This window comes from Poeciliopsis prolifica, unplaced genomic scaffold (genome assembly GCF_027474105.1).
Source record: "Poeciliopsis prolifica strain line A6 unplaced genomic scaffold, Auburn_PproV2 SCAFFOLD195, whole genome shotgun sequence".
NCBI lineage: Eukaryota > Metazoa > Chordata > Actinopteri > Cyprinodontiformes > Poeciliidae > Poeciliopsis > Poeciliopsis prolifica.
The window spans coordinates 82501-99080 of NW_026562570.1; the positions used below are offsets into that span (position 1 = coordinate 82501).

A 16580-nucleotide genomic window follows, 5' to 3' on the forward strand; every position below is an offset into this window, starting at 1 on the left:
CAGGCGTCCAGAAACATCAAACACCAATAACCCTACAGGTCACCATGGAAATAATTACACTGAGAAATCAAGAACCACACAGCATTCTGGGGGATGTAGGCAGAGGAGGGACTGCTCACCACGACAGGGCTAACAGAGCTAGCTGTGGGATCAACTAACTGGTAGCTCTGTGGTTGCCTAGCAACAGCCCTCTGAGTACGTTGCGCAGCAGCAGTTTCAACTTTAAAATAAAGAAACAAGACAGGAAACGTCAGCAGACTGACGGCGGTTGAGATGTTTAACTCCAAATCTACTCAATAATCATGGATATTGATGATCTGATGGGTTTTCAGCCATCTTGAAGCTGAACCTCGTCTTGTTCTGATGGTTTGGTTTTTACAACCGTTACTGAATATTCCTAACACATTTAATGTACATTAGCATCACTGTGATGTAATCGGCCTGTGTGTGTGTATGCGTGTGTATGCGTGTGTGTGTGTGTGTGTGTGTATGCGTGTGTGTGTGTGTGAACTTCAGGCGTGTATTTAGTAAACAGCGAGTCTCCGTCTCGAGTTAACGACTCCTGAAAACACAGCTCTGGACACTGGAGAGGCTAATTGCACTAATTAACCGCACCAAGAGTGTGTGTGTGTGTGTGTTAACGTGTTTGAAGCACACACACACACACACACACACACAGGGTGTGTTAATCTCTGTGTGTGTGTCCCTTTTCACATCCCATTAGAGGAAATGCTGTGTTTTCAGCACCAAGGCATGCTGGGTAGATAATTAAACACGAGTCCCGGTGAGATCGCTTATGACAGGAAAACACACACACACACACACACACACACACACACACACACACACACACACACACACACACACACACACACACACACACACACACACACACACACACACACACACAATGCAAATATGTCAGGCCTGCGCAGCCCAGAGGGGAGGTGCTGTGTGTGTGAGCTGCAGTGGGTCTGTAGCAGCACGGCTGCTGCTGGTTCTGCTGCTGTTACAGATCAGATTCATCTGAACGTTTCAATAAAACCATCAAAATCAACAGAAACCTGAGAAAATTCCTGAACTAAAAACTAAAAGTTCCCACAAAGCTACAAGAGCCAGAAGAAAAACACAACAGACAAAAGAAACTTCCAGATTAAACTGGGATTAAAGTGGATTCTCCAGTCACTGAAGCCTTTGACCTTTGACCTGTTGACTGACAGCTTCATCAGCTCTGGTTCTGTTTGGCGTTCCTCAGGGCGCCGCGCTGGGCCCACTGAGCATCTCTGACTTCCTGCCTGTTGTTTGAGCTCCAACGTGTGTGTCAGTGTGTGTCAGTGTGTGTGTCAGTGTGTGTGCCCCACAGCTGCTTTGTCTGCCTTCCTAAGGGCGTTGAACCGACAACCAGAGCCAAAGTCAGCGAGTCGCAGCAACAGAATCAGTATCCACTAACAATGCTTCAGAGAAAATACTTTGACTAGGACATATGGATTAAATCCAGACTGGTCAGCACAGACAGAGCCACTAAAACTAGAGGATCAACAACGAGACGAAACGAGGAAATAAAACATCAGAGCAACATAAGAATCCAAAGAAAAGCAGAAAATAAACCAATTGAGCAGAAAAGATCAGATATCATCTGAAATTAAAATGAATGAATTAGACACTAAAGATCTGCTGCCAATTAAACCTGAGGAATAAAAACTCTTTGGACCAGAACCAGGACTGGGACCAGAACCAGGAGTTTTTAGTGCTGATGTTTTATTATGAATCATGATATTTTTCTATCGCTCCTGTTTTCTCGTTATCCAATCAATGACTAATCTTTGATGATCGATGATTCTTCAGATTAACGGATCATTTCATTAGTTTTTGCTTCACAGTGCATGTTTGGGAATGATCTGAACTTTTCTAAAACCCAGACAGGTCCAGATGGAACCCACAGTCGGACCCGGCGACCCGTCCCTGCTCCGCTCTCCGGCGGTTCTGGTTCTGGTTCCTGCAGAGGGAGGCAGACGGATGAGCCTCCATTAGCTCCCGGTGGAGGCAGTGGGAGGTAATGAGCGGTGAGCAGCGGGTCCAGAGTGACACGGTGTCAGGCTGCTCTTCTGGCCTAATTAGCCCTCTAATTAATAGATTAATAGCCGGATAGATGGAGCATCAGCTAACTGCCTGACCTAATGTGCTTTAAAGATGAATCCCTGCCAGAAGAGGTGAGGCCCGCCGACTGGCTCCACCTTCACCAGGAGCCGGGAGAGAGAGGCTGAAATCAATTAGCGGGTCGTTAGCCGCCCTCCGATGGGCTCAGATAATTAAAAAGAGGCCGGCGCAGGAGACCAGGGGTTAACAGAGCTGCCACCATGCAGATGAGGTAAGGAGGAGGAGGAGGAGGAGGAGGAGGAGGAGGAGGAGGAACGGGCCGGAGCGACGGGAAGCCGATCCTGAGCTGAAACGAGACGCTCCACTGATGCTGCACGGATACTAAAGAGGAACCGAGCGGCGGGGGGCAGGATGTAGGAGACACCTCCTCTGGTAATTAACTACATGTCACAAAGCATCCTGAGGGACCAGGAGGAACACTGGGAACACGTCCTCAATGATCCCAAACACAGGGAACCCAAACCTCCTCAGAACCTGCAGCTCTTCTTCAGGACTGACAAGTAGACATTTACAGAAGATCTGCTAACAGAGCTCAACAGAATGCTAACCGAATGCTAACAGAGCGCTAACAGAGCACTAACAAAACGCTAACCGAATGCTAACAGAACGCTAACAGAGCTCAACAGAATGCTAACTGAATGCTAACAGAACGCTAACAGAGCACTAATAAAACGCTAACCGAATGCTAACAGAACGCTAACAGAGCTCAACAGAATGCTAACCGAATGCTAACAGAACGCTAACAGAGCTCAACAGAATGCTAACCGAATGCTAACAGAGCGCTAACAGAGCACTAACAAAACGCTAACCGAATGCTAACAGAACGCTAACAGAGCTCAACAGAATGCTAACCGAATGCTAACAGAGCGCTAACCAAATGCTAACAGAGCACTAACTGAACGTTAACAGAGTGCTAACAGAATGCTAACAGAGCACTAACTGAATGCTAACAGAGCACTAACTGAACGCTAGCAGAGTGCTAACACAGCACTAACAAAATGCTAATCGAATGCTAACAGAGCGCTAACCAAATGCTAACAGAGCACTAACTGAACGCTAGCAGAGTGCTAACAGAATGCTAACAGAGTGCTAACAGAGCACTAACAGAATGCTAACAGAGCACTAACTGAATGCTAACAGAGTGCTAACAGAATGCTAGCAGAGTGCTAACAGAGCACTAACTGAACGCTAACAGAGTGCCAACATTTCATGTCTATTATAAAAGTATTTTTATTCATCTGGAAACTGACGATTTGAATACATTTATTAGAAATATAAACTCAGGTCTAGTTTGAGTATCAATACATGTTTTATTAGAGACAGTTAGAGAAACAAAGAGTTTATTATCACTATAACTGTATTAAAATGATGCAGTGGCTGATGTATTGACGGTAGTAGATATTATAATTATCGTTATTATTGTCAGGTATCAAACCATCCGAACGTTTTCAGCATTTCCTTTAGTCTGACTGCAGGAACCTCCAGATAATCTGGACTCCCAAACAGCTGGGTTTGTCTCCTCTAGGCCTCCGTCCTGCGGTCGGCCATCTTTTCCGTGGCGGTGGGATCAGCTGAGGGTTCACCAGCGGCTCGCCGTGAACCCATTCAGTCCAAACACATCAGGGCCCACGGCGGCCGTCCTGCTGCTGACTGAGCCGGGGGCAGGGGGGTTATTTATCTTCATTATTAGAGGAAGGCTGGGGGGGGGGGGGTAATCTGATGACTCAGGCATAAAGAACGCGCTTTAGTTTGTGCTTTTAGTCCGCATTAGCATAACCTGGCCGCCATGAAGGCGATGAATGAGCCGCTGATTGGCTCGAGTCGCCCGCTTAATGTCAACAGTAAATTGGAGGGCTTGTTAGGCGGGGGCAGGGGGGGCAGCGGGGCAGCCATGTACAAAATAACGTCCATTAGGACTAATCTAATCAAGCCTCCTTTACAGATGAATTAAAACCAAGGAGCCAATTATTCCTCAGCGCTGCAGCTGGAGGAGCGGAGGACCAGGGGGCGGGAGCCACCGACGACAGACCGGGGGTGGGGGGCAACGGGCCGGGGGCAACGGGCCGGGGACCCAGTCTGAAAGTCATTTCTCCCGCAGAGCGTTGATGCTGACGTGTCACTCAGAACTGCTTCCCACTGGAAACATCCTGATCGTCCGCCGCCTGCAGACTGGCTCGGGTCCCACAGGACGGGTCCGTTTAACGCAGGAAAAATCAGCTTTGTGTAGCAGGAAGTTCATCCATCTGAACAGGAAGTCCGTCTTTGGTGCATGTGGACCCTGCAGAAGGTTCTGGTTCCATGTCATGTGACTCGTGTCTCATCTTGTCCTTCCCAACTGATCTGAGTTGGTTTTATGAGGATCTGAGTCGGATCTGCCCCCAGACACCATTACCCCTGACCCTGGGGGGCAATTATTCAGTGATGCGGGGCCCCCTGCCCCATCTGGTCCCCTGGGCCCAATCGTGCCGTCGTGTCGGCCGCAGCTGCCCCCCGGCTCAGATGAAAAGCCCCGGGTCTAATTTTAAATCTGTTAGCCTTTTCAGACGGAGCGCAGCGAACAAGACGGATCTGCTCCCTTAACGGGCCCCGGGCCCCCCGGGCCCCCCGGGCCCCCCCACCCCAGCGCCGCAGACCTGCTGCTGAATTATTACTGGCCGGGAATTCGTCAAGCGCCGCGCGCCGTTAAACGGTGGAGCATCGCTCCGCGCCGCCATCCTTCAGCCCACTGCTCGTTTCTCTGCTGTCGGAGCGGCACCTGAACGCCCCGCGGCCGACCCCAGACAGAGCGGCTGAGCGAGCGGAACCGAGCCGGACCGCTGACGGTTCAGATCGGAACCAGAGACACCGTCCCATGATTGATTGGTTCTGACCGCAGCGATCGATTGGTTCAGGATCTGCTGCCTGCTGATAATAGCAGCCAATAATCAATGAGACCAGAACCAGCGGTCCAAACGACACACAGACCGAGTCATCAGGAGACAGAGCAAGAAGCAGAGATTCATTAATCACAAACTACAAATCGACTCAAGCAGAAACTTTACAGATCAAAACATTTTCCTGCTGCTAAATTACAGAATAAATCAACATTTACAGGTTTAATCTTCAACCTTCAGATGAGACAAACCTTCATCTCTCCAGAGTTTCAGGAGCTTCTTCATTTAGGTAACGTTAGCGTTAGCATTAGCTGCTATCTTTCAGATGCTACTGTAGCCTAGCATAAAGTCCTTTTAGCCCAACCACAAACGGTGAGCAAACAACAAACAGATGAACTGAACAATCAGATTGTGCTTCAGCTTTAGATGCGGACCAGGAGCGAGCAAATACCAGGACCGTAGAACCGGGTCAGAACCGGGTCAGAAGCAACAGAACTAGGCCTGCAGGAAGCTTCAACATTCATCTTTCAGTTTCCAAAATTAACCGGATTTTTCTCCAGCGGCTGAAGAAATGGACCAGCCTGAACCAGCGGCTGTCGACCCTCTCTAGAGGTCAGAGGTCGCAGCAGGAGGGTGTGTCCAGGGGGCGCTGTCGCTGCCGGTCGGCTTGGTCCGCTAACACGGTGTCAACCATCCAGGCCCGCGGAGCCGGCGCAGGACACCTCATTAAACCGATGAGCAGCAGCTGAGGGAGGCGCTGCCCCCCCACCGGGTCAGGGCCAAACTTAGCAGCCCCCAGAGCGCCGCCATCAGCCGCCATCAGGAGCGGCGCGGCGGGCGGCGCGCGCGCCAGCCGAGGCGATGACGGCTGACCGCGGGCTGCCGGGGGTTAATGGCACCATTTAGAGGACGGCTTGGTCTTTTGGAGGCTGAAGCCCAACAGGAAGCCCCGAATCTCATAAGCTCCGCCCCCTGGGCCCATTGGGCCCCCGCGGCGCGGCGGAGCTGGCGCGGCTGGTGTCGATCCACACCGAGCCGCTCGCTTCCCTCCAGCTCAGCCCAGACGATTCCTTCACAAATAAAGGTGTTGGTCTCTCCATCCGTCTCCTCCTCCTAATTGGGGGGCGGCGGGAGGGTGGGGGCAGCAGGGGCAGTAAGGGGGGGCAGCAATGACAGACAGGAGGTCAGCGTAATTGCTGCTGGCCATATTTAACATTAAGATAATCAGGCCATTAATTACCCTGTGGATCATTAAATCAGCCACTTGCAAAATGAAATTTCGGCCTCTATTACTCACTCCACAGACCACGGGGGCAGGAGGGGCAGCAGGGGGGGCAGTTCTCCATCCATTACACCACATCCACACTCCATCCTCCACCTGCACCTTCAGCTCCTCTTCTCTTTAACACGCCGGATCTAAACATGCAGAATCAACCGATTCACGCAGAATCGCAACTCCTGAGGATCAGGGATCTGTTCATAGTGATCAGAAATTTATTGAAAACGATCATCTTAAGAAATGCTCTAAAAACTGATCTCACATTAAATGGTTCATGTTTCTAGTTTGGGATGATTTTAACTCCATATTTACCATTTATTGCTGCTACCTCTGTAGCATTCACACGTTCACCTCTAGCATTCACACGTTCACCTCTAGCATTCACATGTTCACCTCTAGCATTCACACGTTCACCTCTAGCATTCACACGTTCACCTGTAGCATTCACACGTTCACCTCTAGCATTCACACGTTCACCTCTAGCATTCACATGTTCACCTCTAGCATTCACACGTTCACCTCTAGCATTCACACGTTCACCTGTAGCATTCACACGTTCACCTCTGTAGCATTCACACGTTCACCTCTAGCATTCACACGTTCACCTCTAGCATTCACATGTTCACCTCTAGCATTCACACGTTCACCTCTAGCATTCACACGTTCACCTCTAGCATTCACACGTTCACCTCTAGCATTCACACGTTCACCTCTAGCATTCACACGTTCACCTCTGTAGCATTCACACGTTCACCTCTAGCATTCACACGTTCACCTCTAGCATTCACATGTTCACCTCTAGCATTCACACGTTCACCTCTAGCATTCACATGTTCACCTCTAGCATTCACACGTTCACCTCTAGCATTCACATGTTCACCTCTAGCATTCACACGTTCACCTCTAGCATTCACACGTTCACCTCTAGCATTCACATGTTCAACTCTAGCATTCACACGTTCACCTCTAGCATTCACACGTTCACCTCTAGCATTCACACGTTCACCTCTAGCACACACGTTCACCTCTAGCATTTACACGTTCACCTCTGTAGCATTCACACGTTCACCTCTAGCATTCACACGTTCACCTCTAGCATTCACACGTTCACCTCTAGCATTCACATGTTCACCTCTAGCATTCACACGTTCACCTCTAGCATTCACACGTTCACCTCTGTAGCATTCACACGTTCACCTCTAGCATTCACACGTTCACCTCTAGCATTCACATGTTCACCTCTAGCATTCACACGTTCACCTCTAGCATTCACATGTTCACCTCTAGCATTCACACGTTCACCTCTAGCATTCACATGTTCACCTCTAGCATTCACACGTTCACCTCTAGCATTCACACGTTCACCTCTAGCATTCACATGTTCAACTCTAGCATTCACACGTTCACCTCTAGCATTCACACGTTCACCTCTAGCATTCACACGTTCACCTCTAGCATTCACACGTTCACCTCTAGCATTTACACGTTCACCTCTGTAGCATTCACACGTTCACCTCTAGCATTCACACGTTCACCTCTAGCATTCACACGTTCAACTCTAGCATTCACATGTTCACCTCTAGCATTTACACGTTCACCTCTAGCATTCACACGTTCACCTCTAGCATTCACACGTTCACCTCTGTAGCATTCACACGTTCACCTCTAGCATTCACACGTTCACCTCTGTAGCATTCACACATTCACCTCTAGCATTCACACGTTCACCTCTAGCATTCACACGTTCACCTCTAGCATTCACACGTTCACCTCTGTAGCATTCACACGTTCACCTCTAGCATTCACACGTTCACCTCTAGCATTCACACGTTCACCTCTAGCATTCACACGTTCACCTCTAGCATTCACACGTTCACCTCTAGCATTTACACGTTCACCTCTGTAGCATTCACACGTTCACCTCTAGCATTCACACGTTCACCTCTAGCATTCACACGTTCACCTCTGTAGCATTCACATGTTCACCTCTAGCATTCACACGTTCACCTCTAGCATTCACACGTTCACCTCTGTAGCATTCACACGTTCACCTCTAGCATTTACACGTTCACCTCTAGCATTCACACGTTCACCTCTAGCATTCACACGTTCACCTCTGTAGCATTCACACGTTCACCTCTAGCATTCACATGTTCACCTCTAGCATTCACACGTTCACCTCTAGCATTCACATGTTCACCTCTAGCATTTACACGTTCACCTCTAGCATTCACACGTTCACCTCTAGCATTCACACGTTCACCTCTGTAGCATTCACATGTTCACCTCTAGCATTCACACGTTCACCTCTGTAGCATTCACACGTTCACCTCTAGCATTCACACGTTCACCTCTAGCATTCACACGTTCACCTCTAGCATTCACACGTTCACCTCTAGCATTTACACGTTCACCTCTGTAGCATTCACACGTTCACCTCTAGCATTCACACGTTCACCTCTAGCATTCACACGTTCACCTCTGTAGCATTCACACGTTCACCTCTAGCATTCACACGTTCACCTCTAGCATTCACACGTTCACCTCTGTAGCATTCACACGTTCACCTCTAGCATTTACACGTTCACCTCTAGCATTCACACGTTCACCTCTAGCATTCACACGTTCACCTCTGTAGCATTCACACGTTCACCTCTAGCATTCACACGTTCACCTCTAGCATTTACACGTTCACCTCTAGCATTCACACGTTCACCTCTGTAGCATTCACACGTTCACCTCTAGCATTTACACGTTCACCTCTGTAGCATTCACACGTTCACCTCTAGCATTCACACGTTCACCTCTGTAGCATTCACACGTTCACCTCTAGCATTCACACGTTCACCTCTGTAGCATTCACACATTCACCTCTAGCATTCACACGTTCACCTCTAGCATTCACACATTCACCTATAGCATTCACACGTTCATCTCTAGCATTCACACGTTCACCTCTAGCATTCACACGTTCACCTCTGTAGCATTCACACATTCACCTCTAGCATTCACACGTTCACCTCTAGCATTCACACGTTCACCTCTAGCATTCACACGTTCACTTCTAGCATTCACACGTTCACCTCTGTAGCATTCACCTCGGTAACTATTTTTGCTGTGTCATCGTTTCTCCTTTGCGGTCTAAAGTCAGCTGACAGGAAGTGGCAAGAACAGGGGGGAAGACATGCGGCAAATATCGTTGGGTCCGGGAATCGAACCCGCGTCGAGAACTCAAGGCCTCCCAACGTGGGCCTTGCCGTCCCCGACGTCATCGCAGCACGAAGTTTCTCCTTTAACTAGATTAACGAAATGCTAACGTGTTGCTGCTCTCAGCTGAGTAAAGGACGGAAGCCATCTTTAATTGGTTTACTTCTGTTCCATTCAGAGTCGGCGCGGCGCCACCTGCTGGCGGCTGGAGGAAGCGCTTCCCCAGTGAGATGGGAGGATGGAAGCCTCCAAACGAGTTTGATGGCAGAAGGAGAAACGCAGAGATCACAGCAGCATTTGATGCCCATAATTTATAATGCGAGACGTTAAAGCGTCAGCAGAATCTGAGGAGAAACGACAGAAAGAGGAACCGGAGAGAGAGGGGCGAGCTAATGGAGACAGTATCGACCTGCTGCTGCAGCAGGGGCAACAAGGGGCAACTCACGGCGACATGGGGCAACATAGGGCAGCATGGGGCAACATAGGGCAGCATGGGGCAACACACAGCGACATGGGGCAACTCATAGCGACATGGGGCAACACACAGCGACATGGGGCAACTCATAGCCACATGGGGCAACATAGGGCAGCATGGGGCAACAAGGGGCAACTCACGGCGACATGGGGCAACATAGGGCAGCACGGGGCAACAAGGGGCAACTCACGGCGACATGGGGCAACATAGGGCAGCATGGGGCAACATAGGGCAGCATGGGGCAACACACAGCGACATGGGGCAACATAGGGCAGCATGGGGCAACACACAGCGACATGGGGCAACATAGGGCAGCATGGGGCAACATAGGGCAGCATGGGGCAACACACAGCGACATGGGGCAACATAGGGCAGCATGGGGCAACACACAGCGACATGGGGCAACTCATAGCGACATGGGGCAACATAGGGCAGCACGGGGCAACATAGGGCAGCATGGGGCAACATAGGGCAGCATGGGGCAACACACAGCGACATGGGGCAACATAGGGCAGCATGGGGCAACACACAGCAACATGGGGCAACTCATAGCGACATGGGGCAACATAGGGCAGCATGGGGCAACATAGGGCAGCATGGGGCAACATAGGGCAGCATGGGGCAACACACAGCGACATGGGGCAACATAGGGCAGCATGGGGCAACACACAGCAACATGGGGCAACTCATAGCGACATGGGGCAACATAGGGCAGCATGGGGCAACATAGGGCAGCATGGGGCAACACACAGCGACATGGGGCAACATAGGGCAGCATGGGGCAACATAGGGCAGCATGGGGCAACACACAGCGACATGGGGCAACATAGGGCAGCATGGGGCAACACACAGCGACATGGGGCAACATAGGGCAGCATGGGGCAACACACAGCGACATGGGGCAACTCATAGCGACATGGGGCAACATAGGGCAGCACGGGGCAACATAGGGCAGCATGGGGCAACATAGGGCAGCATGGGGCAACACATGGCGACATGGGGCAACACACAGGGATATAGGGCAACAAGGGCAACACACGGAGACATGGGGCAAAAACGGCAACATGGGGCAACAAGGGGCAAAATGGGGCAGCATTGGGGCAACATGGGGCAACAAGGGCAACACACGGGGACAAGGTGGTAACACAAGGTGACTTGGGGCAGCATGGGGCGACACACGGCCATATGGAGCAACAAGGGGAAACAACAACATGAGCAGCAACATTCTGATCCGGTTCTGTTGGTGTCAACGGCCGCGGCCCGGTTCCGGTGGCGTGTCCTACCTGCTGGCGTCCGCCCCCGGTTTGAGGCGGCCCTGGGCGTTGGCCTCCCACACGCTATTGGCCAGCTCGTTGCCGATGGCCGACATCACCTTGATGAGCTCCAGCGGCCACTCGTCCAGGTCCAGGGACCGGACCCGGGACAGATGGGTCCCCAGGTTCCGGTGGATCCCAGAGCACTCGATGCAGATCAGAGCGCCCAGGTTGAGGCTGGCCCAGTCTGGGTCTGGGAGCAGAACCAGAACCAGCTGGGTGTCACAGGATGGCAAAACATTGAAACTGGAAATCTTCCACTGAATGGCCTAGTCCAAACAAACACAGCAACTACCTACAGTCATCCATCGAGTCACCAGGAGCGCCTTGGCAATAGAGCTGGATTGTTCCTGTACTTCCTGTTGCTGATCTATTTCCTGTTGTTGCTGTACTTCCTGTTGCTGATCTATTTCCTGTTGTTGCTGTACTTTCTGTTATTGTACTTCCTGTTGCTGATCTACTTCCTGTTGTTCCTGTACTTCCTGTTGCTAATCTATTTCCTGTTGTTCCTGTACTTCCTGTTGCTGATCTATTTCCTGTTGTTGCTGTACTTTCTGTTATTGTACTTCCTGTTGCTGATCTACTTCCTGTTGTTCCTGTACTTCCTGTTGCTAATCTATTTCCTGTTGTTCCTGTACTTCCTGTTGCTGATCTATTTCCTGTTGTTCCTGTACTTCCTGTTGCTGATCTATTTCCTGTTGTTCCTGTACTTCCTGTTGATCTATTTCCTGTTGTTCCTGTACTTCCTGTTGCTGATCTACTTCCTGTTGTTCCTGTACTTCCTGTTGCTGATCTACTTCCTGTTGTTCCTGTACTTCCTGTTGTTCCTGTACTTCCTGTTGCTGATTTACTTCCTGTAGTTCCTGTACTTCCTGTTGCTGATCTATTTCCTGTTGTAAACTCAAAGGTTTCCCTTCAGGTCATAGAAACCTACAAACCAGGACCTCCTTTCTTCTTCTGTGGTGAAAGCGTTAGAACAGACGGCTGCTCACTCACTCGGTACGTCGCAGTCGGCGCAGCGCCCGTTGCCCCGGATGCTCCGGATGGACTGCAGCGCCAGCGCCTCCGACTGGCTGGTCAGACGAGACTGGAGGAGAGAAGGTCGGGTCCACAGAGCCCGGTTAGATCAACACACGTCATCACAGACACATGTTTCAGGCGTGAAGGGAGAACATGGCAAACAAATTAAACGGGTGGGGGAGGGGCCTCTGAGAGGCTCAGTGCCTTAGGCGTAAACACGGCCGAGACGGAGAACCGGGCCGACCCGACGGTAATTGCTATTCTGTAATTATGGGATGGAAACGGGAAAGATTGGGTTTGAGAGGAGATCCGGTGCTGAGGAGTCGCTTTAAACCTCCAACAGAACCAACAGAACCAAACGGGTCACCTTGTTTTGCTGCTCTCGCAGGACTGCAGGCTGGCCAGGATCTGGCTCTCGATGACCTGGACCCAGGCGTCCCGCTCTTCGTACGACGTGGCCTCGAAGTTCCACGTCTGACCCGTCAGCGACACGATGGTGAAACTCAAAGTTCTCCTCTTGTTCTGGTGGAGGACAAAACGGGTCAGAGAACCGGCCCGGAATCATTCTGTGCTTTTACTCTGAAAGTCCCAACAGGCAATATTAGCAGAAACATCATAAAACTCCAACTGAATAAGTGATGGATTCACGTTCCTTTCGGTTTTACGGCAAACTGAACCACCAGGCCGGTTCCCTCTACTTCAGATAAACACTAAACTACACAAACTCTGAGTTTTATTGATGTTTTCACCACAATTAGATCATCCAGTCATCAAGCCAACAAGGGCTTGTGAAATTCATTTTGGTTGTTGGACCAAGATGAATTTGTTGGTTTCTTGTTTTTCCATCAATCTTTCAGGTTTCAAGTTTCAGTCAAACACAAAACTTTGAATTCGGCCAAGAGAGAAAAACTAGAAACATACAAGATGGTTGCTACATTACAAGCATCACGCAAACTGTGAACCCGGCTTTGGATCCAGGACAGAGGCAGACTAGCTAGTTAGCTAGCATTAGCCTCAGTAGTCTGGTTTGACAGGCATACTAGCTAGTTAGCTAGCGTTAGCCTCAGTAGTCTGGTTTGGCAGGCAGACTAGCTAGTTAGCTAGCGTTAGCCTCAGTAGTCTGGTTTGACAGACAGACTAGCTAGTTAGCTAGCGTTAGCCTCAGTAGTCTGGTTTGACAGGCAGACTAGCTAGTTAGCTAGCGTTAGCCTCAGTAGTCTGGTTTGACAGGCAGACTGGCTAGTTAGCTAGCGTTAGCCTCAGTAGTCTGGTTTGATAGACAGACTAGCTAGTTAGCTAGCGTTAGCTTTATTAGCCTGGTTTGACAGGCAGACTAGCTAGTTAGCTAGCGTTAGCCTCAGTAGTCTGGTTTGATAGACAGACTAGCTAGTTAGCTAGCGTTAGCTTTATTAGCCTGGTGTGAAGCTTTTGCTGATAGAAAAGAAGCTGCATTTGTCCCGCTGAAAAGCCAGAAGTGTTTCTATCATCTTTATGCCACCTGACATTTTAAAACCTTAACTTTAAGTTTAGCTTTTTCAGGAAGTGGCCGGTCAGGCAGGAAGTGTTGTTAGGAAGAAAGAGAGAAGTAGAGGAACCTGAGTCTGGCTGGACCAGAACAAAAAGAACCGATTGTAGCTTAACAGAGGGAGAGTCAGTCTGTGGCTTCCAGCAGAACCAGGTCCAAACTTGATCTGCCGCCTCATGTTTGAGATCCGACAGCCTCCTGGTTCTGAATGACGGCGCCGCCTCCGCCCTGCAGGGACTCGCCGTAATTAAATTCCCATGATGCTCTGCTTCCAGAGGGAGGGAGGACCAACAAAGAGCGTGCGCCCTCAAAGCCACAGATTAAACGCCAACTCGGCGGGCCGCAGCAGCTCATGAATAGAACCAGGAGGTCCAGATTGGACCAGAACCGGCCTGACATTTACAGCTCTAAAGGTCAACAAACACCTGCAGCCTCCGGGTCCAGAACTCCTGGTTCAGTCCAGAAACGACAAAAACATGGCTCAGCTAGTGCAACGCAGACTGCTGCCCCCCAGTGGCCACTACAGGTAACTGCATCAAACGTAGCATCTAAAACTGCTTTAAACTGGTTCTGACTGGTTCCAGTCTTTGAGCCAATCAGCTCATGTCTCCACTGGCTTTAGTTTAAACCGGTTATGGGAGAGTTTTCTGGTTCACACTGGTCCTGTCCAGTGACTGGTGCTGATCGGACCTCAGAGCCAGTTTCTGCTCCAACGCTAAGCTTCTGAACTGGTTTATAACACCAACTGGAACTGGTATTAGTTTGGTTACATGGTCTTGGCCTAAGGTTCAGTCTGACTCCGGCTTTGGTTTGAAACTGGTTTTGAATGCTGGTTTTACTGGTTTTGGCTGAAAACTGTTCATAGTTTTTGTAGATACAGACTTTGGTTTAAAGCCAGTGTGAAGGTTTTGGCCTTAAACTGCAGACTGGTTTAGGTTTCATACTGGTTTTGGTTCTGGATGGGTTGCCATGGGGGCAGCAGCGTCGCACCCCCAGCAGGACATGAAGGTTGTTTTGATGCCTTGCTCGTTTCCCAGAGCGTTTGTGTCAGCGGCGGGTTTAAACGTTGCGGGTCGACTAAAAACGTATGCACACACCAGAACACACAGGCGGCAGTAATTACTGCCAGCGCTCTCGGCTACTGTGGCTGACATTCGGCAAAGGGAGGTGGCGCCGAGGCAATTTGTGAACTCTGACACCGGCAACCTTTAGCAGCACAAACAGAACAACCCAAACAGCCGACGTTTCAGCGGGACGCGCGGCGGGCCGTCAGGCGGCGGGCCGGCCGGCCGCGCGCCGGCAGACAGGCGGCGGCCTCAGGAAACACAAATTAAAAGCCTTAAATGTCAGCGCACACACTATTGCTCTGCGACACAGGTCATTACTCCGCACATTATTCGCAGCATTTTACAGCATTAATAACCTGGAAAATATTGCAGACGACTGTTCTCCCTCCCAGAGGCAGGGGGGGGGGACCGCAGGGCTCCGGTTCTGACCCAAACAGAACCCGACCAGAACCCGGTTCTGACCCAAACAGAACCCGACCAGAACCCGGTTCTGACCCAAACAGAACCTGACCAGAACCCGGTTCTGACCCAAACAGAACCCGACCAGAACCCGGTTCTGACCCAAACAGAACCTGACCAGAACCCGGTTCTGACCCAAACAGAACCCGACCAGAACCTGGTTCTGACCCAAACAGAACCCGACCAGAACCCGGTTCTGACCCAAACAGAACCCGACCAGAACCCGGTTCTGACCCAAACAGAACCCGACCAGAACCCGGTTCTGACCCAAACAGAACCCGACCAGAACCTGGTCCGACCAGACAGCTTCGCCCTCATTTCTCCTTCTGCGGCTCACCTGGCGAAACACACTGATCACCTGCCAGAGGAACGGCCAATCAGCTCTGGTCTGAGGTCACGGGGTCTCCAGTCAAAGAGGAAACTTCAGACTCTGGGGGTCAGAGGTCAGCTTGAAAGCTCACAGAAGATATGCTGAGGCCTATCCGGGCACCTCTGTGACTGGTTTACTGATACTGGCTTTGGGTCCAAACTGGTTTAATGTGGACCGGGCCTGGGATCCCCGCTGGGCCTGGGATCCCCGCTGGTCCTGGGATCCCCGCTGGGCCTGGGATCCCCGCTGGCCTGATGCTGCTTCATGACTGCTGTGGTTCTGATGTTTGTCTTGCTTTGCTACTGCTTCACATTTCTGACTTCTGAGTTTTGGATTATTTCTGTTCATTCCCTTTGTTTACAGTCAGATCTGCTTCAAACTGGTTCAGTCTGGTTTAAACCAGTTTAGTGAATGGAAATAAACCCAGACAGGACCAAAACCTGTGGTTGAAGCTCTGATGTCATTTCCTGTTGAACTGGGTCTGTTTTGGAATTTTTCAGCTGAGACGATGGTTTGAAGCTTTATTGTAATGTATGTGTGAAGCTGTGAACTAAGCAGGTGATCTCACCTGCGTGTGTGTGTGTGGAGTGTGTGAGTGTGTGTGAGGAGTGTGTGTGTGTGAGGAGTGTGTGAGTGTGTGTGTGTGTGTGTGTGAGGGGTGTGTGTGTGAGTGTGTGTGTGAGGGGTGTGTGTGTGAGGGGTGTGTGTGAGTGTGAGGAGTGTGTGTGTGTGTGTGTGTGGTCGGCCGCAGAGGGCGGTCCCCCGTCGTAAATTACCCGGGCCTCGCTCTGACACCTAGATACTTCACCAGCCGCCCGGCGTGACAGGCCGACGG

General features: G+C 50.6%; 1 protein-coding gene across 1 annotated transcript in view; it reads right to left on the reverse strand.

Moving 5' to 3' along the window:
• Positions 1-16580, reverse strand: part of LOC129356805 (arf-GAP with GTPase, ANK repeat and PH domain-containing protein 1-like) — an 88933-nt gene that overhangs the window by 2935 nt on the left and 69418 nt on the right. Inside the window, 4 exon segments of the mRNA XM_055026354.1 lie at positions 11275-11497; positions 12301-12391; positions 12685-12825; positions 12827-12846. Coding sequence (XP_054882329.1) covers positions 11275-11497; positions 12301-12391; positions 12685-12825; positions 12827-12846 — 475 coding nt within the window.